The following is a 27,936-nucleotide window of genomic DNA, read 5'->3' on the forward strand; positions in this document are numbered from 1 at the left end:
GGCGGGCCATTCTTGTGTGCGTGCTATGAAATAGAATCCTGCCAGCACCACTGGCTATAGCCTACAACCTAGCATAGACTAAACTGAGACAATGCAGAAAATATAAGTGTTAAATAAATGTTCATTTAAGTTCAGCAATTGTTTTGTTATAATCATTCAATTGTTGTACATCATCACTTCCAAAAAAAAATTAAAAAAAAATAACATATCGGCATTATATATCGGCCCTCAGCCACCCTGCTGTTGAAATCTCGAAAGGATAATTATTAGTTTTTGAAGGCTACATTAAAAGCATAATCTGATGGATTGACTTGCATTGTTCTGTCTCCTTCAGGGCAGTAAACTATGGATCATCATGGAGTATCTGGGCGGAGGTTCAGCGCTCGACTTGGTGAGTGTTGACATTTATTGATCTAGTCCGTCAAATAAGAAAAAATAAAACATCACTCGTGATGTGAAAAGGGTTATTTAAGTTTTAGACTTTAGACTCAGAATTCCAATCACTTTTATTTCATCTCCCAAAGTACTGGAAGCTATGTTATTGTTTTGACTTTATACATGGAAGAATTATGGACTAAAATTGATTTCAGCTGTTATATTCCACTAAGCCACGTAAATGTATTTAATTTGTATTTGTTTTAGTTCTATTTCAATTTTATTCCAAAACTACCCTTTCTTCTCAGATCCATTTTCAGTATGCCACTCAGTTTGTCCCCCTGCCTGCCTGGTAGAGAGAAGGAGGGTGAGGGAAGGGAGATAGATATACTGTAGAGCGGAGAGTTAAATCCAGAAGTAATCCTAATATTGAAGGTTTTTCCAAAAGGTAATAATAATAATTAACTTTATTTGTAGAGCAAGAGATGTAGCTCAAAGTGCTTTAAAAAAAAATACACATTAAAACAAGGGCAATTAGACAGCAGGCCTAGATGATAAAACATATGTGAAAATTAAAAACGGAGACTATTAAAGGTGCTCTAAGTGATGTTGGGTGACGTCACTTCTTGTTGACGTTCAAAGTATTGTCAAACAAAACAGAGGCTAGCTCGCCCCTCCCTCCTCCTCATCCCGTCCCCTCCCCCTCCCTTCACTAACCCCCCCCCCCAAATCCTTCTTATCGGTTATTGGCTGGAACACTTTTGTTTGTTATGTTTGGTGTTGCCGGTTGGAGCAGTTTGTTTTTGTTGCCGTTTGTGGAGCCTGGGCTGTCTACAGAGACCGCGTTTTTTTTTACAGTGTGTTCAGGGGACAGGCAGCTAGCAGATAGTGAGGAGATGTTTGCTGTATGTGACCTAAAAAACGTGTGACATCACTTAGAGCACCTTTTAAGAATAATAAAAATGAGAGAATTTGTACAAAATAAGAATGAGATTAATTGAAAGCCAAGTAAAAAAAAAAAAAAAATCAAAAATTGTTTTCAGTTGTGTCCAATTTATAAGAAAAAAAAATCAAAACACTTGGTCTGTATTGTTTGAGAGGCAATGTGTAGGTCTATGAAGCAGCTGTTCAAGAATACGCTTGGAATTGAATATGAATAAAAAGGATAGGTTATTGATTTATATGGCGTCTTTGATTGCCTAATTTTCTGTGTTGAGTCTTGTCTTATATGAACAGGGTGTGTTTGAGTTCCTACGAATAAAGGTGTGTGTGTGTGTGTGTGTGTGTGTAGCTTCGGGCGGGTCCGTTTGATGAGTCTCAGATTGCCACCATGCTGAAGGAGATCTTGAAAGGGCTCGACTACCTGCACTCTGAGAAGAAGATCCACCGAGACATCAAAGGTACGGATGGGACTAAACTACTGCTGCCAGCTGGTTATAGATTGGTGTTTAAAAGGGTTAGTTTAGATCCACCAAAGTCACACAAAGTAACCGATGGAAGCAGCGGTAGAGCAGCAACTCCCGGGTTCTGCGAGGTCAAATTACTGTTTTTGTCAAAGGAGTCTGGTGAAGACAGCAGAGATAATTTAATTCCCCACCAGAAAGAGCTGTCTGAATGCGGTAAACATACTCTTTGTAAATCTTTACGTTCACTCTAGGGTTCAATTTTACCTCCTTCATTTGCATTAAAGGGTGATTGCCATTGTTTCATAATCAGTGTATGAAACTACAATATACCAAAAAGAAACTGGCTCGAGACTGTCTGACAGCAAGGTAAAGCTGTGAAAATATTCTAAATATAGTGTCCACTTAAAACGATTTTTTTAAGGTGTCTAAAGTACGTTTAGCTGCTGCCCCCGTCCACAGCAGGACATTGCTTAACTTACGTGTCGGTACTCCTGCCTGCTTTTCTAAACTGGGGGCATGCCCACCGCCATCTACTGTAGCTAATACACTAGTCTTCCATTGCCAGACCTATCGCCACACCACTGAGGAACTTGTTTTGGTGGAACATTTGCACCCCGCAAAAGAAAACGCCACTTACAATATTAAATTGTATCTAAAGTTCAATTTGACCTGCTTCGTTTGCATTAAAGGGTGATTGCCGTTGTTTCAAAATGAGTGAATGAAACTACAATATACCAAAAAGAAACTGGCACGAGACAAGCTTTGATTTAACCGAAGCTCGTCGTAATAATGCGGTTAATTCTCCGTAGCTGCCAACGTCCTGCTGTCGGAGCACGGTCAGGTGAAGCTGGCCGACTTCGGTGTGGCTGGTCAGCTGACGGACACGCAGATAAAGAGGGAAACCTTCGTGGGAACGCCGTTCTGGATGGCTCCGGAGGTCATCCAGCAGTCCGCCTACGACTCCAAGGTAGGACAACCTGTTATCTTCGTCTACTTCAGGGGTCTTCAACGTTTTTTAAGCCAAGGACCCCTTAGCTGAAAGAGACATGGAGCAGGGACCCCCGACTACATATAGTGTATACAAATTAGTTGCATATTAAATCGGGCCGGATTAATAAAAATGGATGGATATTCATTTATATTTCACACATCATGGTTTAATGTTAAACATACAGGTGGAAAGCTACCAGTAAGGCTGTCATCACTGTTGTGTAATGTACATGTACATGTTTTTTTGTTTTTTTTTATGAATATGTTGATACATATTTGCGAATAAATTGCTGGATTTAAGGTTATCTATATTTTCAGACATATTTTAAACTTTATATTAAAGAAACTTAAACAAAAAAAGAAAAAATTAAAAAATCATTTGGCGGCCCACCTGCAGTAACTCTGAGGACCCCCCTAGGGGTCAAGGGCCCCCTGTTGATGATCTCTAGTCTACTTAAAGGTGCAGGCAACTCAAATTTGATAGTAATTGTGTTGGTGGTGTTGCAAATTAAAACAAACACTGATTGTCCAATCCTAGCTTAGCAACTGTGACTAAGGCTACATTTACATTGCTACGTTTTGGTTTTTTCAGCCGAGTTTTGAGCCAAAAGCGATCTCCGTGCACACAAGTGTTTTTAGCTCCAGCAGAAGAACTAATCTCCGTTTAAACTAACACGCCCAAACAGCATGTATCTCATCAACATCCTCGTATACTGGGCATGCACGTGCCGGGGTAAACAGTAGGCAGCATGTATACTCCGCCTGTTGCAGGTAGTTGCCATGGTAACGTTAGTAGCTTAGTCTCAAAGACGTCATGACCCAATAAGGCGGCGAAACATTGGAGTCAATGTCAGTGTTGCCAAAGGTCTCCGTTTGTGGCAGTTTTTGACTGAAACACAACCCCCGAAGATTCCAAACTAGAACGGGGTCAGAAGTGTTTTCAAATTAATGAATTAATTAATTTATTTATTTATTTGATTATTTAAAAGGGACAATGCAAATCAATTTCAAGTTTACACTCAAAATGTAAATGTGCCAGAGTTAGCAAAAAAGCAAATTTTCATCTGTAGTCCCTTGGCAGGTCAACACATCATCATATTACATTAATAAAAAAAAAGAATGCAAGAAAGATAGAAAGCAAATTTAAGAGAAAAGAGAAAGTCACAAATAAATAAAAAATAAGTACAATACAAAGAAGGGCAGTACCTATTTCTCCGGTTTAGGGGCTCTGAAACGCCAGGGCAGTGTGAATGCGAGGTGTAAACGTAGCAAAAAAAAAAAAAAAAACGTAGCAATGTAAATGTAACCTTAGTGCTGCAGTCCTCTCAAGCTCTAGATTTCTCCATACTCTGCATTTAAAGAGATTTTAGGGTTGTGTCTTCTTTCCCTTTTGCAAAGAGTTTTCACACGTAGACAGAAAACTCAGACAGTTAGTAAAGTGATTTGGTCTCATTTCTCCCATGTGTTGATTAAAAAACTCATCTGGCTTCAATCTACACTTTATTGCTGTGGGATTCCTCTGTTGCTTTAACACCGCGCGCCATGTTTGCGATGCATTTAGCTATTGCTGTAGCAACCTCCACCACGGGGGTTTTGTTGTTGTGTCCGGCTTTGGGGTTGTTTTGCATTATTTCCACAGTGTTCTTGGTTTTATTTGCATCTATTAGAAACACCCACAGTGTCCTGTTGTCTAGACTTCAGCTAGAAAAGTCAAAGTAAATAGGATTTTAAGCTGTTATTTCATGTTTAATGTAACTTGTATGTCTATATATAGATCTGGAAAACCCTTTAGTCTCGCCATGACAGGTTTCTTTTCCTGATTTAATCCCTAACTATGGTCATAATGATTTCATTTAGAGGGGATTCCCTCAACTTTCTCTTCATTCATGCATTCATAGCTGCACCTGCTGCAGTCAGACACGCACAAAAGTAAAATGGCTGGTTTAAATAGTTGGATGGGATACCCAGTAACAAAGTAAACAAATGTCTTTTTATGAAATTACATAACAAGGTGACGTCTCCTGACCTGCTTTCTGTGTTTCTTTGTTTCTGTCTATATTGTGTGTGTGTGTGTGTGTTTTGGAAATGAGGCAAATCCATTAGGGTGTGTGTACTCTAGGGTGTGTCAGTTGATGTGTTGTGTGTGTCAAAATGTTACTTTCATCCTAAGAATGCCCACAACAACGAATGTGTGTTTGCATAATTTTTCATGTTGTATGACTAATACCGCAGTCATACAACATTAAAGCTTAAACAGAACGAATAGAGAGAAAGTAGCAGACACAAAAATGTCTGGAAACAGAATGTTATTTTCACCAGACTTCACCATGTATTTATTGTAGTGTTTTTAGCTGATGCTCTCATACAACGTAACTAATTATTTTCTTTTTACTCCTCACCTTGATTGATATTTTAATATTTGCCTTCTTTCCTACTTCGTCCTGCAACTACGGCACAACTAGTTTTTATGTAATCTCATCTTTTCTTATTTTCACTATTCATAGATGTGCTGATGGTGTTTGATAACCATGTCATTCGTGAAATGGCAAACATGAAAACAAATGCCCATAAAAAGTTACCAGCCATCAAAGTGATGTTAGTCTGTCAAGCGTTAACTTCACAGTAATATGCTGTAAGCCCTGCTTTTATTTTGTTGTAGTTAATTATAAAGGTGGCACGTGGTAGGGAGGTGGATTGTGTTGTTCAGGCTTTTTCCTTTTCCTTTTTACTCTTCTGTAAAGGGAAGGAAGCCTTGAAATACCAAAGACAGTTTCCAGACACCACTAACAGTTACGTAAACTACGACCGTAACCTGAGCAGTCAGAACAAGCTTACAAAAAAGGTGTAGGGGTGTGTGTGTGTGTGTGTGTGTCCTGATTTCACATCAGTTTTGTAGCTTTAATTGCACAAAAAAAAATGCAACGTGAGGTTTGGGACTATTTCCAGCGGCAGGTTAATCTACACTTGGTGCTCTAGTGAGTATTGTATTTGGGGCAGCAGGAAAGTGTATGTTGGAACGGGTCAATTGTGTCTTCTTCGCAAAAAGTTTAAGTAGGATACATGCAAGCAATTTTGAAGACAAGTTGTCTCTTGCTACAGGCTGCCATATGTTCAGTGTGCAACGGTAATCGAGCCGACAGCGTTAACAGTCAAACAGTCACAGAGCATCCTGTTGTAATGTGAGCCTGAGCAGCTACAACTGTAGTGTGTGTGTGTGTGTGTGTGTGTGTGTGTGTGTGTGTGTTACCTTGGCTGCCACATGGTCATTGTAGCAAGTTGAAACGATGTGACATTCAACCTGTGTGCCTTTGTTATACTGTACCCCAAGCTAATACACTCTAAGTGTGTGTGTGTGTTTACATTAACGTATGTGTATGTGTTGACATGTGGTTAGTGGGTGTCACACCAACTTTCAGCCACAAACCTCCGGAGTGTGTGTGTGTGTGTTTGCATTCATGTAAAAATTTGCTGTGTGATCTCTGTTGACTTGATTCACTACGCGTTAACAATAAACTTAAGCTTGTAACAAAGTAGCAGCTAAAACAATTTTGATAATCAATTAATCGTTTAAAGTTATTTATCAAGCAAAAATGTCAAAGCGTTGCTGGTTCCAGCTTCTTAAATGTGCAGATTTTTGTTTGTTTTTATAATATTATAAATTCTTTTATTAGGAATAACCCCTTGAGATGTAGCATCTCGTTTTCGAGGGGGTCCTTAAAGGCAAACATAAACAATACATTCACAATTAGACAAAAGAGTTGACAAAACAATTTGAGGAGACCTCAAGAAAAACATACATCAAACATACATACATACTGACAGACAAAAGACAAAGCTCTCCATCACACCAAAACCACCCATATCCTCCCCATTCAAACCATTAAATATTAGACAATAAACAGTTAAGGTCAATATACAGTTGAAAAAAAGAATTTTAAGGAAAACTAAAATAATAATAATAAATAAATAAAATAAAGTAAATAAATAAAAATAGAAATATCAAGCATGAGGAAAGCAGTTGCAGCTTGTATGCAAATAATTAAAAAGAGCCATCTTAAAATGGTGAAAAGAGGAGATGGATCTAAAAGACCTAGGTAAACCATTCCAATCGGAAGGGGCTTTAAATTTAAAGGCTCTCCTCCCAATTTCTTTGAATATATGTGGTACAGAGAAGAAAGGGTGGTCAGTATCTCTTAAACTATAGGATGATTGATATAAAATCAAGTGTTGTTTCAGATAGGATGGATAGTTTGAAAAAATGCATTTATGAATAAACTGCAACCGGTGAAACTGACGTCTAGCATTTAGTGAAAGAAGATTCAATGACTGATACATTTGACAGTGATGGGTTCTAAATGGACACCTCAGAACAAATCTGCAGAGACTATTATAAATCACATTCTGATGTGTCTGACGTGTTCTGATGAACAACATCCGCATAATCAATTATAGGCAATAATAGTTGAGTAATCATTTTTAATCTAATCTGTTTTGTAAAACGATTAATTGAGCGGTATAACATTCTTAAGCTACAGTTTATTTTTTTCACAATGGAGTCAATATGAAGTCTGAAGGTAAGTCGGGAATCAAGCCAGAGGCCAAGATATTTAAACTCAACATTCTCTAGAGGTGTACCATCCAGGAATTTAACCTCAAGAGAGTTATTTTGCTTATGGAGTGCAGATCTAGTTGCAAAGAGCATGCTATAGCACTTCTTTGTATTCAGTAGAAGCAGATTAGAAGAAAACCATGTTTGAATACGATTGAAATAAAATTGAAGTGAGATTTGAATCTCAGATATGTCATGTTTAGATGTATACATAACTGTGTCATCTGCATATAGATGGATCTGACAGTCTAAACATTTGTGGTAGGTCATTTATAAAAATGGAAAATAAAAGGGGCCCTAGGGAAGAACCCTGAGGGACACTCGTTTCAATTATTCTAGGCTGGGAGAGAGCAGCATTAAGAGACACGCTTTGACGTCTGTAATGAAGATATGCATTAAACCAGAGAACAGCTGATTTGGAAAGACCAATAGCATATAGTGATATATAATAATATAATGATTGACCATGTCAAAAGCCTTATTGAGGTCAATAAAAATTGCACCAGTAGACCTGTTGTTATCTTGTGCAGAAAAAATATCATTGGTAAATATTGTAAGGGCTGTTGTTGTAGAATGATTAGGTCTAAATCCAGGTTAATTTTTAGTTGCCTAAAAATAAGCTTTTCAAACATCTTAACTACATTACTAATTATGGAAATTGGCCTATAATTGTTGACGTCAAATGAGTCACCACCTTTGTGTAGTGGTGTTACTTTCGCAAATGTCCACATTAATGGAATTACGCAAGTGGAAAGTGATAAATTAAATAACTTGCATAGTGGAAATGCTAGGACGTGCGAAGAAAGCTTAATAAACTTAATGTCCAGACCATCAAGACCAGCACCATTAGAAGATTTTATTTCTGAGATTGCCTGTTGGACATCAGAGGGATGAATTTTTGAAAATGAAAATGAGAATGAGCCATTGTTCACAGTATTTGTTATGCTAGAATAGGATAGTTCAAATGATTGAGAACAACAGAGGAAAAATGTTGATTGAGAGCATTGGCCATTGCCATAGGGTCAGTAATAATGTTGTTGTTCATTCTAAGTTTGGTAGGAAGACTTTTATTGGTTTTGTTAATTAAAGAGTTAAGTTTCTTCCATAACTGCTTAGGGTTTTTGATGTCATCTGATAAAGAATACTTATAATAATTTGATTTTGCATTCCTTGTTTTGGTTGTACAATAATTTCTTAATTTCTTATATTCAGACTAATCAGCAGCGTCCTTTGTCATGTGGTATCTGGCCCAGGCTTTATCTCTCTATATAAACAACGATATTCTTTAGGTTTAGGACTGTTGGTCAAACAAAACAAGCAATTTGAAGATGTTTCATTACATGTTTTTCACATTTTTACAGACAGTTAATCACTTAATCACAAAAGGTAACTGGTAATTGATAATGAAAACAATCACTTTCTACCTGGGGAAAAAAAAAATCAAACAAAACCTTTGCCTAAAAAACTTTCTGTTTCACTGATGTTGTATTGTTGCTGTTTTATTTAATATTCGCAGGTGAGTATTTTTGCATTTTCGTGTCGTTCATTCGGTCTCCCCCTCCACCACCCACGGTGTTGATGTTGATTATTCTGCATTGTCCTTGTACATAAATTAAATGTTGTTGTTGTAAAATTCTGCTGTTGGTTTTGAAAGTTGCTCTTGGTAATTTAACAAAAAGAGCTGCAGAAAATCCTGTTCAAACTTGCCCATCACTCACAGCCAGTGGTGTAGTCTACGTGATACGCAGGTATACGCAGTATACCCACTAAGAAAGCTCCATATACCCACTTAAAAATGCCCAATGACACGCAACAACATACTTTCCATTATATTTTTGATTTTGAATTGTCATTTGTGTTCTTTTTCTTAGTATAGGCTAAATATAGGTTCCACCGTGAATTGGTGCATTAAAGTGTTTCCAAATGCAGAAAATGAAGTTGTTGACACTCATAACGAACACCCAGACCCCCCACTATGATATGCCCACCCTTGCAGATTCTGGCCCAAATATATAGGCCTATATATATATATATATATATATATATATTTATATACACAGTACAGTATACCCACTACAATCCATTAGACTACACAACTGCTCACAACGGAGTGTGTCACAACGATTAATTGTGACACACTGTGGGAACATAGGGCCTAATTTTCAGTGAAAAAGAAATTCTTAGAAATGTGGGAACATATGGCTGTGGAAACATAGGGCTGACCCCGTTGTAGCCAGTGCATGTCTGTTCATTCTGACTGTGCGTGTCTTTGCAGGCCGACATTTGGTCGCTTGGCATCACGGCCATTGAGCTCGCCAAGGGAGAGCCTCCCAACTCGGACATGCATCCGATGCGAGTGCTGTTCCACATCCCCAAGTCTCCTCCTCCGACGCTGAGCGGCGATTTCTCCAAGAGTTTCAAAGAGTTCACCGAGGCGTGCCTCAACAAGGACCCTACCTTTGTAAGACACACACACACACACACACACACACACACACACACACACACACACACACACAATCTACATTCACTGTAATGAAACATTGTTTCTCACTTTTTTAAATTTCTCCTCACAGCTCTGTATAAAGGTTCTTTTTTTATGTTGGTTGGTTTTTATGCTACTTGTGCTTTACTCGATAATTTTACTCCACTACATCTCAGAGGGAAATATTTTACTTTTTACTCCACTACATTTATCTGACACTTGTAGCTGCTTCACATGAAAAAAAAACAACCGTCAGGATTTAAAATACAACCAGTGGTTCCCAACCTTTTTGACTTGTGGCCCCTTACAAAATGTAGTTTAGCCCCCTTCTTTCCGATCCAACAAAAAGAGACATTCCCCCTCCAAACTAATTACATGGTTTCATTAAAATGACTATTCGAGGCTCAAATGATCACAAAACCGCAAAAATTAGTGAAAAGTCCAAATCATGGAAACAATTCTGTGTATTAAACTTAGTTTCAGATTTTTTTTTTTCTCTCCCATTAATCATCTCACGACCCCTCCGATTTCTCTGGTGACCCTTTGGAGGGGCCTGACCCCTAGTTTGGGAACCACTGAGCTGAACTAGCTAACTGTATATAAAGAAGTTAAATGTAGTTCAACCTGAAGCCGTTCCAACATTAACATGCTGCTCTAACATTGACGCATCTGTATTAACAATCTTATAATGTAATATATCTGTCACATTGGTACAAATACTTTGACTTTTGATACTTAAAAGTACATTTTGCTGATACTACTTGTGTCCTTTTATGCAAGTAGGATTTTGAATGCAAGCCTTTTCCTTGTAACGGAATATTTTTACAGGTATGTTTTGGCTATGAATACTCTACCACTGGTTTTATACTTGGACTCGTAAAAAGATATTTTACTACTCAGTCCGGGTTTAATCGTCTTTTTAGGGGTTAGGGTTTTTACAAGTGCTTTTGATGTTATAAAAACAATTTTAAGATCAGAAAAAAACAACTGCCAAAGTATTGTGAAGTATTAGGATCGAAATTATGATGCATAAATACAAGAAAATACAGATTTGATACATAATTGGCTTGTTTTGACTTGAACATCTAGCCTGTGTTTAAATAGTTTTTATTTTTTTTTGTTCTACTATGAGTCATTTTGTTCAGTACTTGAACTCAATTCTTTTATAGTTTTTTCAGGTGGGAAGTTTGATTCAAGTCAATTTGTTTCCATGCCATTCATTTTAAGCCAGCTTCCCTTTACTGTGTGGTTGTAGCTGCATTTTAATTCCCCCTGGTGGACAAACAGCTCCTCTTCTATCTCCTTCGTATTTTCCCTTTCTCCTCCATATATAACCCGTATAAGAAAAGGTCTTAGGATAAGTACAATTTTAAAAACGGTTCCACTTATCGTCCAGAATTCAATTAGATTCAGTTTATTTATGAAAGGGGGCCGTGCAAAATCATAAAACGCATGATTTTACGTGGGTTAAAAAAAAAAAAAAAATTTCATTTTAAAATACAAAGAAACAAAAAAGAACGACAACACAAGCAAAGCAGAACTCGGCACACAATTCATCTTTCTCTCTCTGAACCTCCATGAAGCCCTGACTGAAAAGCTGAAATGAAGATGGCCTTTCTCTGCTCTCTCTCTTCATGCAGCGTCCAACAGCCAAAGAGCTCCTCAAACACAAGTTCATCGTCAAACACTGTAAGAAGACGTCCTACCTCAGCGAGCTGATCGACCGGTACAGGCGCTGGAAGGAGGAGGGCCACAGCGGCAGCAGCTCTGACGACTCAGACAGGTAACGGGATTACTTTTGTTGTGGCAAAAACTAGAGATGTCTCCTATCATTCGTCATCACTGTATCATTAAACACAATTTCAGAAGGTACAATGATCATATGTAGGCCGCGTGAAATGGGGAACTCCAAATAAGCTGCTAAAAGCTTTTCGGAGGGGGCCCGATAACAATAAGCATACAACAGAGAATATACAGGCACCAAAAACTCAATTTACCGTAGAAACAACATAGACAAATACAACAGATTACAGACACTTAAAAACAGAAACAAATCCAGTCACAATAGACTCAACATAGACAAATACTACAGACAGACAGACGATCCCAGCACAAATGTATAACACTTTAGGAATATTCAACAATCGTATGTTTTGAGCAGTTTTTCCTTCAGACTTTTCTTGAAGATGGAGACAGAATGCGACAATTTCACGTTTTCCTCAAGCTATATATAATACCAATACCAGTATCGGAAAAGCCTCCAATGCTGCCTAAAATGCTGGTATCGGTATCAAATGTACTGTATATATATATATATATATATATATATATATAGCGCTTTTATAGTCTTAACAAATACTCAAAGTGCTTTCACATAGTACAGGAACCATTCACACACATTCATACACTGTGGTACAAGGTGCCACCTGCTCATCAGATAAACACTCACACATTTACACACCGATGGCGCGGCATCGGGAGCAGCTCGGGGTTCAGTGTCTTGCCCAAGGACACTTCGACATGGGACTGTAGGGCCAGGGATCGAACCCCCAACCTTCCGATTGGTAGGCGACCGCACTACCACCTGAGCCACAGCTGCATACTTGAGTTTACGCGCTGATCCAGTACCGCGTAGTTTAGCCCAGATGATGATCTACTTTAAAGTAGTTTATTTATGTTCTTGTATCCGTTATGACTGACTGTCAAACTGGATAATTTAACACACTGGTATCGGCTCGGTACTCAGTATCTGCAGATACGCAAGTTCAGGTATCGGTATCGGGGAGGAAAAAGATGGTACCGGACCATCTCCGGCAGGCCACCGTGCCTTTTCTTATCGAGCACCTCTTTATGTCAGAGAAGCCAGCTCTATCACCACTGTTAAATCAAAACATTTCTGTTTTCCAAACATTGTGGACCATCATTATGACTTCCTCTATCTTTTGTTTTTACCCTTGTACCACTTTTTATTTCACTTCCATTTACCTATATATCCACAATGATTTTAATCATCTTTTTTAATCCTAACTTTTACTGAATTTCCTGTTGTACTGTGTTTTGAGACCATGTCCTATGGTGATATTGCACTTGAAATAAAATTCAAAAAAATAAATGATGTAGATGTAGATTTTTGTTTGTTTTAACTGGTGGCAGAGATCTTTTCACTCCAGTTTAAACAGGAAGCTGGGATCTTTTTTTGTCTATATGTGCTTGGTGAGTAACGTGTGTGTGTGTGTGTGTGTGTGTAAAGTGAGTCCAGTAATAAGGAGAACAGCGAGTCTCCCGAGTGGTCCTTTACCACGGTCCGTAAGAAGAAGACGGAGGGCAGGAAGGTCCTCAATGGAACGGTCAGTACCAACATTACAGTGTGAATATAGGGGATGAAAGTAGTCCTTCAAATAACATCCACCTGCATGTACTTCAGAAACAGCTTTTCACAGCTGGAGAAATGCTTCTAGAAAATGTCAAAATGCTCAAATCATTCAATGGTTTCTTTTTTGAGGAAAAGTTGAACAGAAAGGGAGAAAATAGCATTTCTTGTAGTCGGCATGAGGAATAAATGGATTTGTGAGAGGTAAGAGATTTTTGATGATGTAAGAGATGTTTCTTCATTTTGTAAAATTTGAGTAAATAACTTAGTTTTTAAATAACTATACATGAATTTCTCAACAGATTTTAAGGGATAAAATGATAAAACAAGACCACTGATCTTACGATTACTTTTGTCACGTCAAACATGGTTAACATCTCCTGTTTTAGTTGCTCTTCAGCCGTAGAGAACTGCACCAAATGAAATGCTCAGCTTGTTTTTTTATTACTTTTCAATGCAGTTTTTCTCCTTCTGTTCTGATTTACCTGTGCAGGGTCAGGATCAGCAGAGTAAATCAGCCAGTCTGACCACAGTCATCTCTCCTGTCTTTACTGAGGTTAGTATGTATGTATGTATGTATGTATGTTTTTGTGTGTGTATATATATATATATATATATATATATATGAAAATATCCTATTTTGAATCATTTTCTGACACTGAGCAGTCATTTTCTTTAGCTCACAATGTGTTCAGACCCCCAAATTACTGAAAACATTTCTGAGGACATCACCCCAGTCTGGGTTTCGAATGGCAGACCTTTTTTATTTATTGTCTGTTGTAGTTGAAGCAGCAGCACAAGGAGCACTCTGAGCAGCGATTGGCCATCGAGGAGCTGGAACGCAACATCCGATTGGCTGAAGAGGTCTGTCCAGGCATCACAGACAGGATGGTCACACACATCATTGCTAGGTACCAGAAGTACATCTTTCTTTTTCCCTTTCAGAAACCCGTATCTCACTTAAAACAGCATGGATGGGTTTTTTTTTCAAAGTTTGTATGCGTGTGGAAGCACCAGAGACACAAAAGAACACCCCAAATCCCAGAAAAAGTGTTTTTTTTATAATCTGGGCACTTTACGACGGGGAACTGAAGCTGTTATCTCTGCTCTCTTCAAAGCCACCAGACTCCTTTGACAAAAACAGTAATTTTACCTTAATTTAACACGGGAGTTGAACACCAAACAAACTAACCAACGGAGACAGTGGTAGAGAAGCAACTCCCATGTTCTGCGAGGTCAAATTACTGTTATGTCAAGGGAGTCTGGTAGCTTTGAATAGAGCAGAGATAACAGCTTCAGTTCCCCATCATAAATGGCTGTCTGACAGCAAAGTAAAGCTGTGAAAATATTCTAAATATATCGTACACTTAAACTGATGTGGCTAGATACGTTTTAGCTGCTGCCCCCGTCCACAGCAGGACATTGCTTAGCTTCCGTGTCTGTACTCCTGCCTGCTTCTCCAAACTGGGGGCGTGCCGACCGCCATCTACTGTAGCTTATACACTGACTATGGATATCATACAACCATACTTCAAAGAAATCTAAATTTCTTAAAAAAAAATCTTTCAAGGTTCTTTTATTTGTGTGTAATTCCTCCTCATCTTCTGCCTGCTGCCTTTCTTGGAATCTTTCTCTCTCTCGTTCAGAACAAGATCTGTATCGTCCTCCGTCAGATCATTCGTTGACCAAAACATTTAGCTTTTTCTCTCCCTACTTTTTTTAATTTCTGTCTCAGATTCACGACGAACTGAAGGACTCAGAAAATGGATTGGCAAAGGAAGTACGTTATGTGAAGAGAGACTGTGTCTCCATACGGTGACGCTGCTGGATGATTGGAAACAGAGGATATTTGCTGTGCGATGTCTCCTCGCTGTACACACACACACACACACACACACACACACACACACACACACACACACACACACACACACACACACACTACTAATGTAATATATACACTATATATTATGAATATATATACTCACTGTTGCTGGTTGAATACCTTTTTTCTTCCCAAGTTGGATTTGAAAGATAGCTGCATTTTATTTTTTTAAATCCACTGCTCTGAAGTTTGGAAGAAACAATCTAGAGCTGTCACTTGGATTTTTTTTGTTTTCCCTTTTTTTGGGCCACGGACTTGCTTAAAGTAAGTCTATGTAATTATTATTCTTAAAATAACCATCACGTGCCTTCATTATTTATGCTGTGAGTCATTTTCTAAAAGTAGGCGTCACCTTAGACCAGAAAGATATACAGAAGAGGGTTCTTCACCATCAGCAGTGGTATGTTTTGAGTCATGACTTTTCTTGATAGATGTCTATATGTTTCTTCAGTAGCACTTGAGACAGATTAAATGCCAATATAACATATTGTTTGTTGTCTTTAGTAATGCTTTATATTACAGTTCCTTGATCCAGGAATTCAGTCCAGGTCAGGTCTAACTTTCAAAGTCTAACACATCAAATTTTCAGGGTTATTTGTTGTCATCATTTTAGCTCATAAAGCCATAAACCTATTTCACCTATTTCATTCTGGGATTAACTTCCTGGGATGTGTGTAGCTCAAAAAGTGTCTATTTGGAATAAGATTTCAGTGCAAAGGAAACAAAATGAACATTTTTCCAAGATTTGTTTTTACTAGTTTTAACGTAACGCTCGATGTGTAAAGATGTTGTTTATAATACCAGCATTGGAAAGTAGCACAGGTCCTTTCCAAGAGCATGAAGGGAGCTGTAATCAAAGATATTACTGATAGGTTGTACCAAAGACACTATACGACTTGGTCATTGTATATTTTTATCTTTTTATATATCATAAGGGATACGAAAATGCTTGTTGAGGGGGGAAATGTAAAATGAAAGATGTAAGATTATACAGAAGTGTACTTTTTTTTTCGTAGCGGGACTTAGAGTTTTATGAATAAATATTTAAGTTTGATTGAGAAACGCGTTTCATCTGTTTCTTTGTTTACTTCGTTGTGATTTTTCTGGAGAAAGGTTTTCATCAGTGTCGCAAAGAATTTTCTAAATTTGGGGTATGAGTAGTTTCTAACCATCTTTGCTTTTATTTTAATTTCTGTTATCACAATGTCTTAAAGAATTGGATATGATCTGATTGCATTGATTCAAAAAAAACAAAAAAACAACACTGATATGATAAATTGTAGAGTAAATATCGGATGAATTTCATTTGAAAATCTTCTCTTCCTTGTATAATCCTTTATTGGCACATTGTAAATCTTCACATTTCTCTACGGAATTCTACATCACCCAGAAAGTTATCCAATAAGTTTTCCAAACATACGTAGGCATCACACCAACAACATATTAAAGTCTTAAAAGTTGTACGAAACTGTAAACCAGGTCAGTTTCTAAGGCCGAGGCTGCTACAAATTGTTGGACCTTTGATAGTCAGCTGGGGCGGTTACTGTCACGGCACAATCTTCATATTGGTTGCCAGGCTGCTCGCAGGGCAGCTGGGGAGTTTCCAACGAGTCGGAGGAGGAAAGACGTGGGTTTCTGAGTGTTGAATCGTTCCCCCCCATCAAGTTGCGTTATGTTATTGTCCGCGTCTTTGAATGTCTATAAATGAACTGTCAACGACGCTGATTAGCGTCGGACCACGGAGAGCTGGTCGAATGATGGAACGAAGCGGTACAGCTTTACCTGTAGCCTTGTCTCGCTTCGCTTCGCCAGACTTTCCTCCACAGCGCTGCGGAGGAGGGTCTGGCCAGTCCATACAACATTCAGGGATGGGAGAAAAACGTGCTCTGGTTTATTGGCATTTCTTAAAACCAATCACAATCGTCTTGGGCGACGCTAAGCGCCGGACGGAGCAACGGTGCCACTGCAAAATAGCCTCGGAAAAGAACTTGTTTTGGTGGAACCTGTGTACGTTCAAAAGTTGTTTTAGTCGCGCAATAGAAAACTCAGATTGGACAGATAGTCTAGCTAGCTGTCTGGATTTACCCTGCAGAGATCTGAAGAGCAGTTAACCATAGTCCTCATAAATCCACCGGAGTTTAAAATGCCAACACAAAGAAAGCGGAAGGTAACAGTGTCAGTGGAACGTCGTGGATATAGACTACCTGTAGCCTGGCAACCGAGTGTACAGCTCTTTAGATTCAAATGCACGAGCGACCAAACCTTGGAAGCTCCTAGACGATATTATCAAGTTTTCCCAGGGTTGTGGTTATGCCGTGACAGTACATAGATAGAATTTTACACATAATAATAACCCTCCAAATTTGCTAGCTTGTACCCGTAATGTGGCTACCAAAGAAGCGGAGGTTTTTGCGAAAACGAGGCAAAAACTATACAATTCAACTGCCAGCACACCTCGTAAACAATACACTTCTCCTACATATGAAGCCATCGCGTTTATTACAATTGTCTTGTTTATTCTACAGTCTGTAGTGGATGTTTTTTATTTTAAAACCCATCCTGCCAGTTTTCACAATGTGACTTCAGTAATCTTTGCAGCACCTTTAGTCCCATCTCCTCCTGTCTTTTCTTTCTTCTCTTCTTTGCCCTTCAACTTCTTTTTTGCTTTCTCCTTCGCTGCTCCATCCTCTTCTTCCTCTTCCTCCTCCTCCTCCTCCTCCTCCTCCTCCTCCTCCTCCTCCTCCTCCTCCTCGTCCAGTTGGAGGCTCCCGGAGGAGAACCTCATCCTGGCTAGTCCAGCGGACCGTACCACTTTCCCCTTCGGGGGTGGTGGGCAGTAATACGGATAGAAAACCTCCGGGTCTGAGTCGCTGTAGCTTCCTGCGGTGCCTCCTATCATGCATAGTGAGGTGGGTCGATTGGGCAGAGGGGAGGAGTTTAGAGGGAGGTAGGTGGGTCTGGAGGGGCGTGTCAGGTGGGGGTAGTAACCAAGGGGACGGAACTCAGAGGCAGGGTTAAAAGCAGGGTTAGAACTCCTTGAGAGGTTAAACTTGACATTTGGTTGGCTAGCCACGCGGCGAGGGAGCCCCGGGAGGAAGTTGGAGTCATCGCTGTAATGCCCCGCCTCTGTATGTCCAACGCCCAGGAGCCTCGCCCCGTTGCTTCCAGGCTGGTAGACCCGAGCCAATCCAAGCCCGCCTGATCCGGTGGGGCGGAGGTTCCTCCTGATTGGCGAGATTGGCGGCGAATCGTAGCTCAGCGGATAGAAAGGCGGCCGCGACATGCCATCCATCCTCACATAATCCCGCCTCCTTGGCTGCGGGTACCGCTCCAGTGAGGAAACGGTAACGTAGTCTGACAAGTAGGGGTATCGGTTGAGAGGCGAGGAACCTGCTAATGGGAATGTTGGGAGGATTGGGTGATACTGGTAGGCAGGATTGTTTGGGTAGAGAAGAACCAGCTGTTGAGCGGCGTCAGGGTGTGGCTGAGGATTGGGCCGACGCCGTGAGCGGTTTCCATAGACACCGGCTAGCCTTTGGGCTTGACGCTGCGCCCCGATCCGTCCGACCCTCATGTCCTCCATTACAGATGTGGAGGCGGATCTTATCTTGGGCGAGAGGGTTGACTGGTGTAGATATGATGGAGAGAGAGAAGTGACGGATGATTGGCTACGTTTAGCCCCTCCTCCACCGATTTCGACGTTGTCTACGCCTCGATGATGTGGGTCCAACTCATCCTGACTGCAGACCGCCAAGGAATTACCTGACCGGGTGAACAGGTGGGAGTGCTCGTACATCTGAGGAGGTAAGACACAAAAACATAAGAACTCATTTACATTATCAATGAATCTGCCAGTTTTCTAGATCAATTGTTTGGTCCATAAAATATCTGAAAACTGAAGAAAGAAATGCCAATCACAATATCCTGGAGCTAAAGGTCCTCTTTTGTCCGACCTACAGTCCAAAAACAAAATATATTCAATTTCCTAAATGTAAAACCAACTCGACAATGACTTAACTGGCTAATATTCTGACTTAGCGGTTATTCAGCTAATTGATGCAGCTCTACTTCTTATTTACAGTAATGCATGAATAGTTTTTATGACCTGTTTGGAGACGTCCGTGAGGAGATCAGGGGAGGAGCGACACTGTCGATCGTAGTCTGACTGACAGTAGGTTCTGGATGAAGAGCAAGAAGACAAAAAGCTTGTTAGCTCGTGTTTTTATCCCTTTTCCAAATGTTCCTTTAATCTAGTTGACCCTTGACCTCCAAAGGAAGGTGATCAAAGATTTGAGGGTTATTGTATCTGTTTTCTAAATGGCTAAAATATACAAGAAGAGAAGGAAAACGTGAGTAGTGTTAGTTTTAAAAGAGTTTTAAAGCTCCTGTGGTAGTTGTTGGTGCATCAGTTTGCTCCTTTTAATGGTGGTATTTCCATTAAAAGGGTCAATTCTAGCAGTAATCAGTGTGTATACCTTGATACGTTTGATTTGTGCCGATGAGTTTATTCTCACCTCTCAAAGTGCGAAGGCTTCTTCTCCCCTGATCCCATACACTCCAGCAGCTGCTTCTGCGTCCGTCCGCTGCCACACAATATAAATAACGCATTAAAAAAAAGTATATCATCATCATTGTTCTGTTTATGTTCTGTTTGAGTACAAGTACTATTACAAGTGTTGAGATAGTGAAAGGAAAGTGAAAGTAAGGAACACTTAGTCAACAGAAAGACATGAACAGTCCCGAAGGTTGTTCCCCGTTGGTGCCCCGAACTGTACGTTTTGTGCATCAGTTCAACATGTTTCAACAACAAAAGTAGACGACATTTGAAACTAGAAAAACCAGAAAAGAAAAACTAATTGGTAAGATTTAAAGTGCTCATATTATGCTTTTTGGCTTTTCCTTTCCTTTCCTTTCCTCTTTTTTGTGCATGTTATAGGTTTACAAAGTGAAAAAACCCAAAGTCCACCCCAAAGGGACTTACCATCTCCAACAGAAAACACTGTTCACAAACTGCTCCAAACAGCTCTACTGTAGTCCAGCCTTTACTTCCGGGACAAATGCTCGTCACTTTGTAACACGTTATAATGCTCGCCTAGCTGCTAGCGTAGCACGCCCTCATACTCTGCTTCTGACTGGCTAGTAGTCCTTACCTAGGTACTGCGCATGTGCGACTCCCAACAAAGATGGAACAGAAGTGAGAGGTCTCACTCTGTAGCTAAAACAGAGGGCTCAACACACATGGTGAAAAGAGATGTGCAGTAAATCAAAAAGATAGTGTTTTTTGAAAATTAAACCATGTAAACCTATTCTGGTACAACCTCTAAATACAATTATGAACCTGAAAATGAGCATAATATGAGCACTTTAAAGCAAATCTGAATCCGAGTTTACCTTTATATCACCACAGTGTGTTTTACCTGTATCTAAACCTGGAGCCTTTACAGGACAGCAGTTTTTTTTGTATTGTCTTCGGTTCCTCTGCCAGCCTGAAGAAGGCGTGGTACTCTACACACATCTTCCAGAAGGACTTGCACACATCTCGACTGGCCATGCAGAACTCTAGTGTGTCCTTACACGACGGCTGGATGGACAAACACTTGCGTTAGACGCATACAGTATCTGAACTGAACAAATGCAGTCACACAACTTCCAGTCCACCCATCCAAGGAGTTCGATCCTCACCCCAACTTTGTCGTGTAGTTTGATGAGGAAATGTTTGCGCTTGAAGCTCAGCTTGCGGATCTTCGCCCAGCTGAACGTGTTGATTTTGGTGTTTCCCTAGAAAGCACAGATAAAATCAATCCATTGCTGTGTCCTTTAGTGCAAGACGATGGATATAACACGCTCACCTTTTTGCGTGCGACATTTTCAACATTAATTTGTTTTAGATGCATGTATGTGGACATTTTGACTTGTTGGTGGCGCTATATAAAAAGTCAAAGGATCACAAAACTATTTGGGGTTGATCCTCTGGACACACTGAATGTGTGTACCAAATGTCATGGCAATCCATCCAATATTTGTCGAGCTATTTCACTCTGGACCAACAAACTAACACTGCCATCCCCATAGCTTAACTGCTAATGTGGCTGAAAACAGCACCTCCTGCTGGAGTAGAACAGTGTCAGTACGCACTTTTAGTACCCAGATTTGTGGAAGGTTAATCCTTATGAAAGTGTCTTTCAGACCATGAAGCACATACCTGAAAGACCAGTACTCCAGAGTGTGTTACAGCCAGGTTGATCCTCATTCCCTCCCCGTCGTGAGCGGGGTGAGGCCGGATGCTGTACATGTCCAGCTTCCTCGCCACCTCCAGCAGTTGGATGTCAGAGTCTCCTGGAGACACACCTCTACAGAGAGAGAGAGAGAAAGGGACTGAATGAAAAGGGCAGGCTATATGTCACGTCATAAGCCAGCTCCGAGTCTGCTGGCCGCCGGGCCGCAGACTTGAGGGACACATATAGCGGTGGAACAGCTGAGTGAGAGACTGCTAAAGAGGATTGTGCTTTCTGACTTTGACGTGACGTTACCCCATCGAGTTTGTGTTAATTTTATGTCTGCGTTTTTTTTTATGTCAAACAAATTGAACTGTTAACTGTGCCTCCCCTCTGCCCCCAACAAGTCTGGACTCTGAACCCTCACCAACCCCCATTCGGAACAGCACCGGCCACTTTACAAGACTCTCAGGAACACTTTTTCACTATCATTTTATATTTTACTTTTATATTGCACCGACTGACAAATTCTGAGAAGCAGGCTGCCCCTCATTCGAAGCTGAAGACGCCAGGTAGGCCTCAAAGCCTTCAGTAGACTAGCGGGTAGCTTTCTAGCTTTCAAATACACAAGCAAAACCTGCCTGTATTTATAATCCTAGACGTAGCGAGAGTCATCGAGTTTCCCGTAGTAGTTCTCGTAGTTTACGCCGTCACATATATTAACCGTTAATGACTTTGGGTGTGCTAAACATAATGTTTTACAGGCTTTGAGATGAGTTTACTCCCTTTTGGTGGCTTTGGGGTGAAGATCAACACATCCGCGGTGAAAACATCAACACGTGTACCTGTGTTTCTTGTGAAGCTTCATGATCTTATGGTCTAGATATTCCTGGTTGGGGACGTACTGCTTCATCTCTAAATGGTGACAGTCCAGCTCCTCGTCATAGTCCCCTAGCTCTGCTGCAACACACACATACATAAAAACATGCCCGGTGAAACAATATATACATACACCCAGCCAGGGGAAGTTTCTCTGAGTGTTTCCATCTTTCCTCATTCAAATACAATAAAGTATTTTTTTCCCCAGATGTTGACTTGAGTAAAATATATAACTTGTTAATCCTCTTAATGCTTGATAATATATATATATATATATATATAAACCAATCACAATAAATAACAAAATTTGGAATAACAAAAATTCTGAAGTACTATAAATATACAGTAGATCAATTAAATTCTATATTTTAGAAATTACATGTAGATGTAAATATGTGCAATATTTTAATGCTTACACTGCAGTATGTGAGAGACCAGCAGGGCTGCGCTGTTGTCATTACAGGTCAGACTGCCGTTAGACAAGTCCTGCTTTATCTGTAAGGCAAAAAGATACCTACACGCACACACGCACACACACACACACACACACACATAAAAACAGAAGGAAGCATGCATGTCAAATTAAACTGATAACTATGATAGCATTAGATTTTTAGTAGAAAATATTGATCCTATCACAGGACAGTGTTACCTGGTGAGGCCTCTCTTAAGTTGTCCAGGATCTGGTGGAAAGAACTTTACTATAAACCTGAAGAACAGATCGTTGGTGTCTGACAGAGAGAGAGAGGAGAAAACAAAAAGAAGTATCTAACTGCTTGCTAACTCTGCCCATACAGCTGACGGAAACATAATTGCATTGTCCCAGTGCATGCTGGGAGGTTTTCTAACACACCTACATCATACAACTGCAAATCCATAAACCGTACTCCAAACTAAAGCAATCATGTGGATGCATATCATAGTTTCAACGCTCTACTTATTTTTGCCTTATTTCAAAAATAAGAACACTTACATGTAATCTGTTTGGCCAGCGGCTTCAGCAGCTCCAACCACACCTGCAACAAAAACACATTATATGGCAAATTCTTCCTAAATATTCTGTTTGTGTGCGTGTGTGATTTTCGATCTTCTTACGTAGCTGCCGCCGTGGTGTCTGAACTCCAGTCCAAAGTACTCTTTCTCCAGCAGCTTCAGATGACCACACACTTTGTTGAAGAAGTCGCCTCCTAAAACCTTTTGCTGAGAGAGAATTAAAGATGGTGTAAGAAAGTGAGAGGGATAATTGGCTTTTTTAATTGAGACCTTAAGACCGGAGTCCGGGGACACTCAGGGGACCCCAGATTACTGTATGTGGTGCAGCTCAATTTCTCTGTTACTTAGTTCACTCTGCATAATAAGAGTTTCTTCTCTGTTGTAGGTCATATGAACTCTTGAGTCTTTGACTCCTGCACAAAACATCTTTGAATATTTTTGTTATTTTTTTGTGATTGTAGTTGTTTTTGCAACTCTTGAAATTCTGATACAATATCTAGTTTTATTGTCAGTGTTAACGTATACTTTTTGATCGGTTTACCATCATGTCATCCTATAAGGTCGAAACGTTACCAGCCCCCCCATCTCATCCTTTTCTCTTCTTCTTGCCTCGTCTTTTCTCTTCTTCAATCTCTCTCCTTTTCTTCCTCCTCCCATTCCTCTCTCTATCCTGCTTCTTCGCTCTCATCTCTCTAATTACCGAGATGTTTGTGCACTGCAACACAAGGTTTTTTTTTAGAGTTTGCTGTCTGCAAGCCGGCGTTTAGCGCCCTGGAGGGGGTCACTGGACGCCCCTCATTAACTTGTCATGAGAGAGAGAGGGGGGGAAGGAGGAGAAAGAAGAGCGACATAGCAGCTGTAACCGATTATGAAGAGAACAGAGGCCTAACCAATGATTACTGAAACAAATGGCCGTCCCCAGAACAACAGAGCAGTTACGTAGTTTCAATAGGGCGGAATAGAGTAAAATTGAGTGGAATGCAACTTTACTGTCTAATGCTGACTGGAAATTCATCTTCTTTCATTGTTGTTTTTCAGCATGTGCTGGAAAACAACAATGAAATACAGCTTTCGTTAGATATAAAATGATTTAACTAGCACTCATTTGAATACGATTCCAGATCAGAAATTGAATAAACGTCTTGTTTTATTTTGAGTCAAAAGGTTTTTACAAACGGAATTGATGCTCTCTCTCTCTCTCTCTCTCTCTCTCTCTCACACACACACACACACACACACACACACACACACACACACACACACACACACACACACACACACACACACAACCTGAAACCTATTGTATGGTTGTAGTGTGGGTTTGGTCTGTCACACACACATTTCACCAGATATACTAATCACAGGGTGGGTATTATTTTGTGCTTCCATCCATCCATCCATCCCAAAAAGGCATTTTAAACATACAACGGTATCGGTTGTTTATTCCTACCCTCTGTTACGCCCACCAGGAGCGTTTTCCGTCCTCATGTCTAAACCAGAAAACGTACCGGTTGCTGTTTTAAACATGACGTTAACGTTGTGAAACAGTCATAGTTTGGTAAGGTTTCGGCACCAAAGGTACTTGGTTAAGTTTAGAAAAAGGTGGTGGTTTGGGTTAAAATCAGACGTTACTTCCCTTCCGGTTAAGCACATGTTTACTTAAAGTTAAGAAAAAAATCGGTTTATTTTTAATTTTTTTTAACGGGACACAAACTACGGTCTCCTGGGTGAATGTCCTACGTTTGTTTGACCTATCCACCACGCCAACCTGCATCCTTTGGGGCGGCTCTGGCTCAGGTGGTAGAGCAGTGGCCTACCACTCGGAAGCTCGGTGGTTCAATCCCTGGCCCTGCAGTCCCATGTCGAAGTGTCATTGGGCAATAGCCTGGATGCCAGCCGAACTTAGCCCCGCCCACAACATTTGAGGTCGGGAAGTTCCCGACTTGATCTTGATCTGGACTTGATCCATTGTGGAGCAGCTATGCTCGATCCAGAGCTGTTCGGACCAATCAAATTGTCAGGGCGGGCTTTATACGATGATGGACAGATGATCAACAGTAACGTAATCAAACATGTCACCAAAGAGCGCTTGGGTTGAATTTGTTTACAACAAAGATCGCTGCCGCTGGAGAATTGAGATGTGTAGATTCCGCCATCGCGTCTGTTATAGAAGATATCAACAGCGCATTCATTTTAAATAAGGAACAGAGATCCGCAATCACGTGTATATATACACATTGCCATACCCGTCCGCACGACACGGAAACTGCCGCCTCTGCCTTTGCTCTGTCGAAGCCTGCCTTTGACTTGCAGCTTCTGTGACGTCTGTCTCCGTTGCTCTGATTGGTTGTAGGTCTTTCCAATTGAGTGCAGAGGCGTTTTCTGTCCTGGTTCGGTTGAAACACGCCCCATGATCACAGCCCAGTGAAGCAGTAGCAGACTCAAATTCTGACTAGAATCTGAGTATGACGACGTCAGGCTAATTGGGCAAGACACTGAACCCTGAGCTGCTCCCGATGCTGCAGTATCGTCGTGGAAATGTGCGTGAATGTTTATCTGGTGATGATCTTGTATGGCAGTCTCCGCCACAGTGTGTGAATGGTTTCTGTACTCTGTAAAAGCGTTTTGAGCAGTCATTAAGACTAGAAAAGCGCCATATAAATACAGTCCATTTATTTACGAGGAACTTGGCGCTCTTATACAGTATTTCATCACCTTACTTCCTGCATTGGTTCCGTCATAATTACTACGGCCACTTGAGGGCGGCGCCATTAAAAACATAAATATGTGTCGTAAATGCTGCTTGAACAAACAACTTATGTTGGCATTTTTGGAGGGGAGGACAGTCTCATCCATCCATCCATCTCCATCCATCCATCCTTAATCTTTCTTTCTGTTATTGTTTCTTTTTTCATCCTTCCTCCTCCTCCTCCACCTCCTCCTCTTTTAAAGATGCTACTAATGTCCCGGAGGCTGCTGGGAAACTGACAGAAAAAGCATGGCCGTGGAAAACGGGAGCTACTTTGCTAACACAATACTGCAAGCCACACACACACACACACACACACACACACACACACACACACACACACACACACACACAGTGAAAGTCCCTTTTTAGATTGCTTTCCTGCCTTGCAGGCGATGTCACCATGTTGAAAACCCGTCACTCAGTTCATAGACAGCAGAGTGTTGACCTTTCACGTCCAGCTGTATTGATATTTAAGATATAAATATAGAATAAGATTTAAATTCAAAATACAATCCTCTATATTGACGTCTCTCCCTAACAATCTATTGCAGTCTAGAACAAAAGGCCTTCAACAAATATAACAATATTTTGTAAAGCTTATAATGAAGCATTGATTCAACTCTTTTAGTCATGTTGTAGTGAGGCTTTTCACTCTTAAGTTGTGCAACTATGAATGAATGGAAACTGATACATGTTCAACAGAGACAGAGACATTTCAGGGGACATAAACAAGAAAAACTATTTCTTTTAATGGTGGGGGACTTCAAACCTCAGTTTCGTGTCAGTTTAATCTCCGTTTTATAGTCTCTTCTGTCTCTGATTGTCCAATAAGGACAACAACACTGTGAAAAAATACTTTAGGGTGGCAGAGTCCCGGAGGTTTAACAAGCAGGAAGGCCCAGGCAGCAGTGATGAGTCCTACAAGTATAAAGTTATTGGATAATTGTAGCGTGAAAAGTACAATGTTTAGCTCTGGAATGTAGTGGAGAAGAAGTATAAAGTATAGCAAGTAAAGTACATAGCCTACCGCTGGTCCTGACACAGTATCTTATAGGTTAGACTATATTTGGAAGGACAGAAATAAAATCGCACAAAATGAGAGAGAGAAAATGAATCTAAAAATCCATAGGTGTGAAAGCAGAGAGAACAATGTGGAATACATTTAATAAATCATAAATATTCATAAACAAGAGAGGGATGCACATGTGCAGTAAAATAAATAGGCCTACAGTACGTTACTTTCCTAAAGTCGGCTATTAGCCTATTTCAATGGATGACAAACGTACCTCCACCTCGAACGTGCGCTCGCTGTCATCCAGAAAGACCACGCGCAGTCGGAGCTTCGTCTCCTTGGAGACCCGGGACTTGGTCGTGAGGCTCCCGAGTCTCCGGGTCCGCCGGTGACCGTCCCCCATCTCTCTCTCTCTCTCTCTCTCTCTCTCTCCCTCTCTCTCTCTCTGTGTGTGTGTGTGTGTGTGTGTGTGTGTGTGTGTGTGTGTGTGTGTGTGTGTGTGTGTCTCAGGACGATTTAGGACAACAACAACAACCGAAACCACCCGAAATATCCATCACCCTGAGAGTAAATCCCAAAAGTCCCAGCGGCACGACGGCTTCGCGCGCTCCTCATCCTCTCCGTGGCTGCCGCTGGAGCGCGCGCTCTCCATATGCGTGATGACACGCTGACGTTGCTTCCAGACACTGAAAGTAAAAGTAGCACTACTAGGCTATAGTGTAGAAACAAGTAAAAGTCCTGCATTTAAAATCCTACTGAAGTAAAAGTACAAAAGTATCAGCATCAACATATACTTAAAGTGCCAAAAGAAAAACTTTGAATGATCCATTTTAGAATAATAAAGTAGTAAAAAGTAAGTACACTTTTAGGTACTTACACTTTTAGTGAGTTTGAGTATTCGTAAAAAAAAAAAAAAAAATACTCTGCTTGGAATAATATGTGTAATTGATGTCTGATATGTTTTT

At 40.4% G+C, this 27,936-nt stretch overlaps 2 protein-coding genes across 4 annotated transcripts in view; one reads left to right on the forward strand and one right to left on the reverse strand.

The window, feature by feature from the left end:
- LOC144534011 (serine/threonine-protein kinase 26-like) overlaps positions 1-16,182 on the forward strand; it is a 27,342-nt gene extending 11,160 nt beyond the window's left edge. Inside the window, exons 4-12 of one of the 3 annotated variants that reach the window (XM_078275610.1) lie at positions 335-391; positions 1,667-1,775; positions 2,591-2,748; positions 9,656-9,841; positions 11,506-11,648; positions 13,116-13,212; positions 13,729-13,791; positions 14,019-14,146; positions 14,934-16,182. In XM_078275610.1, the coding sequence (XP_078131736.1) occupies positions 335-391; positions 1,667-1,775; positions 2,591-2,748; positions 9,656-9,841; positions 11,506-11,648; positions 13,116-13,212; positions 13,729-13,791; positions 14,019-14,146; positions 14,934-14,958 (966 nt within the window). In that variant the 3' untranslated portion in view covers positions 14,959-16,182. Of the gene's footprint in view, positions 1-334; positions 392-1,666; positions 1,776-2,590; positions 2,749-9,655; positions 9,842-11,505; positions 11,649-13,115; positions 13,213-13,728; positions 13,792-14,018; positions 14,147-14,881 lie in introns of all 3 variants that reach the window. The other 2 variants (XM_078275611.1, XM_078275609.1) reach the window with 2 other exon arrangements.
- LOC144534599 (FERM domain-containing protein 7) lies at positions 15,072-27,623 on the reverse strand. Its single transcript, XM_078276604.1, has 13 exons — positions 27,532-27,623; positions 27,246-27,405; positions 23,310-23,414; positions 23,188-23,230; positions 22,867-22,945; positions 22,631-22,728; positions 22,181-22,295; positions 21,323-21,470; positions 20,803-20,898; positions 20,538-20,701; positions 19,635-19,703; positions 19,226-19,298; positions 15,072-18,916 (listed from the first exon to the last, which is right to left on the reverse strand). Exons 1-13 carry the CDS (start codon positions 27,621-27,623, stop codon positions 17,690-17,692), a joined length of 2,469 nt encoding a protein of 822 aa, XP_078132730.1. The 3' UTR covers positions 15,072-17,689.
- Between the last annotated feature and the right edge of the window lie 313 nt (positions 27,624-27,936).

Source organism: Sander vitreus, chromosome 19, assembly GCF_031162955.1.
Source record: "Sander vitreus isolate 19-12246 chromosome 19, sanVit1, whole genome shotgun sequence".
Lineage (NCBI taxonomy): Eukaryota > Metazoa > Chordata > Actinopteri > Perciformes > Percidae > Sander > Sander vitreus.

Excerpts from the sequence above, each read along its gene's own strand:
- LOC144534599 (XM_078276604.1), bottom strand. The coding sequence starts at position 27,623 with ATGGAGAGCGCGCGCTCCAGCGGCAGCCACGGAGAGGATGAGGAGCGC. Across the intron at positions 22,946-23,187 it reads GCTGGCCAAACAGATTACAT|ACACCAACGATCTGTTCTTC; the intron begins GTAAGTGTTCTT and ends TCTCTCTGTCAG. Across the intron at positions 22,296-22,630 it reads GGTCTCTCACATACTGCAGT|CAGAGCTAGGGGACTATGAC; the intron begins GTAAGCATTAAA and ends TGTGTGTTGCAG.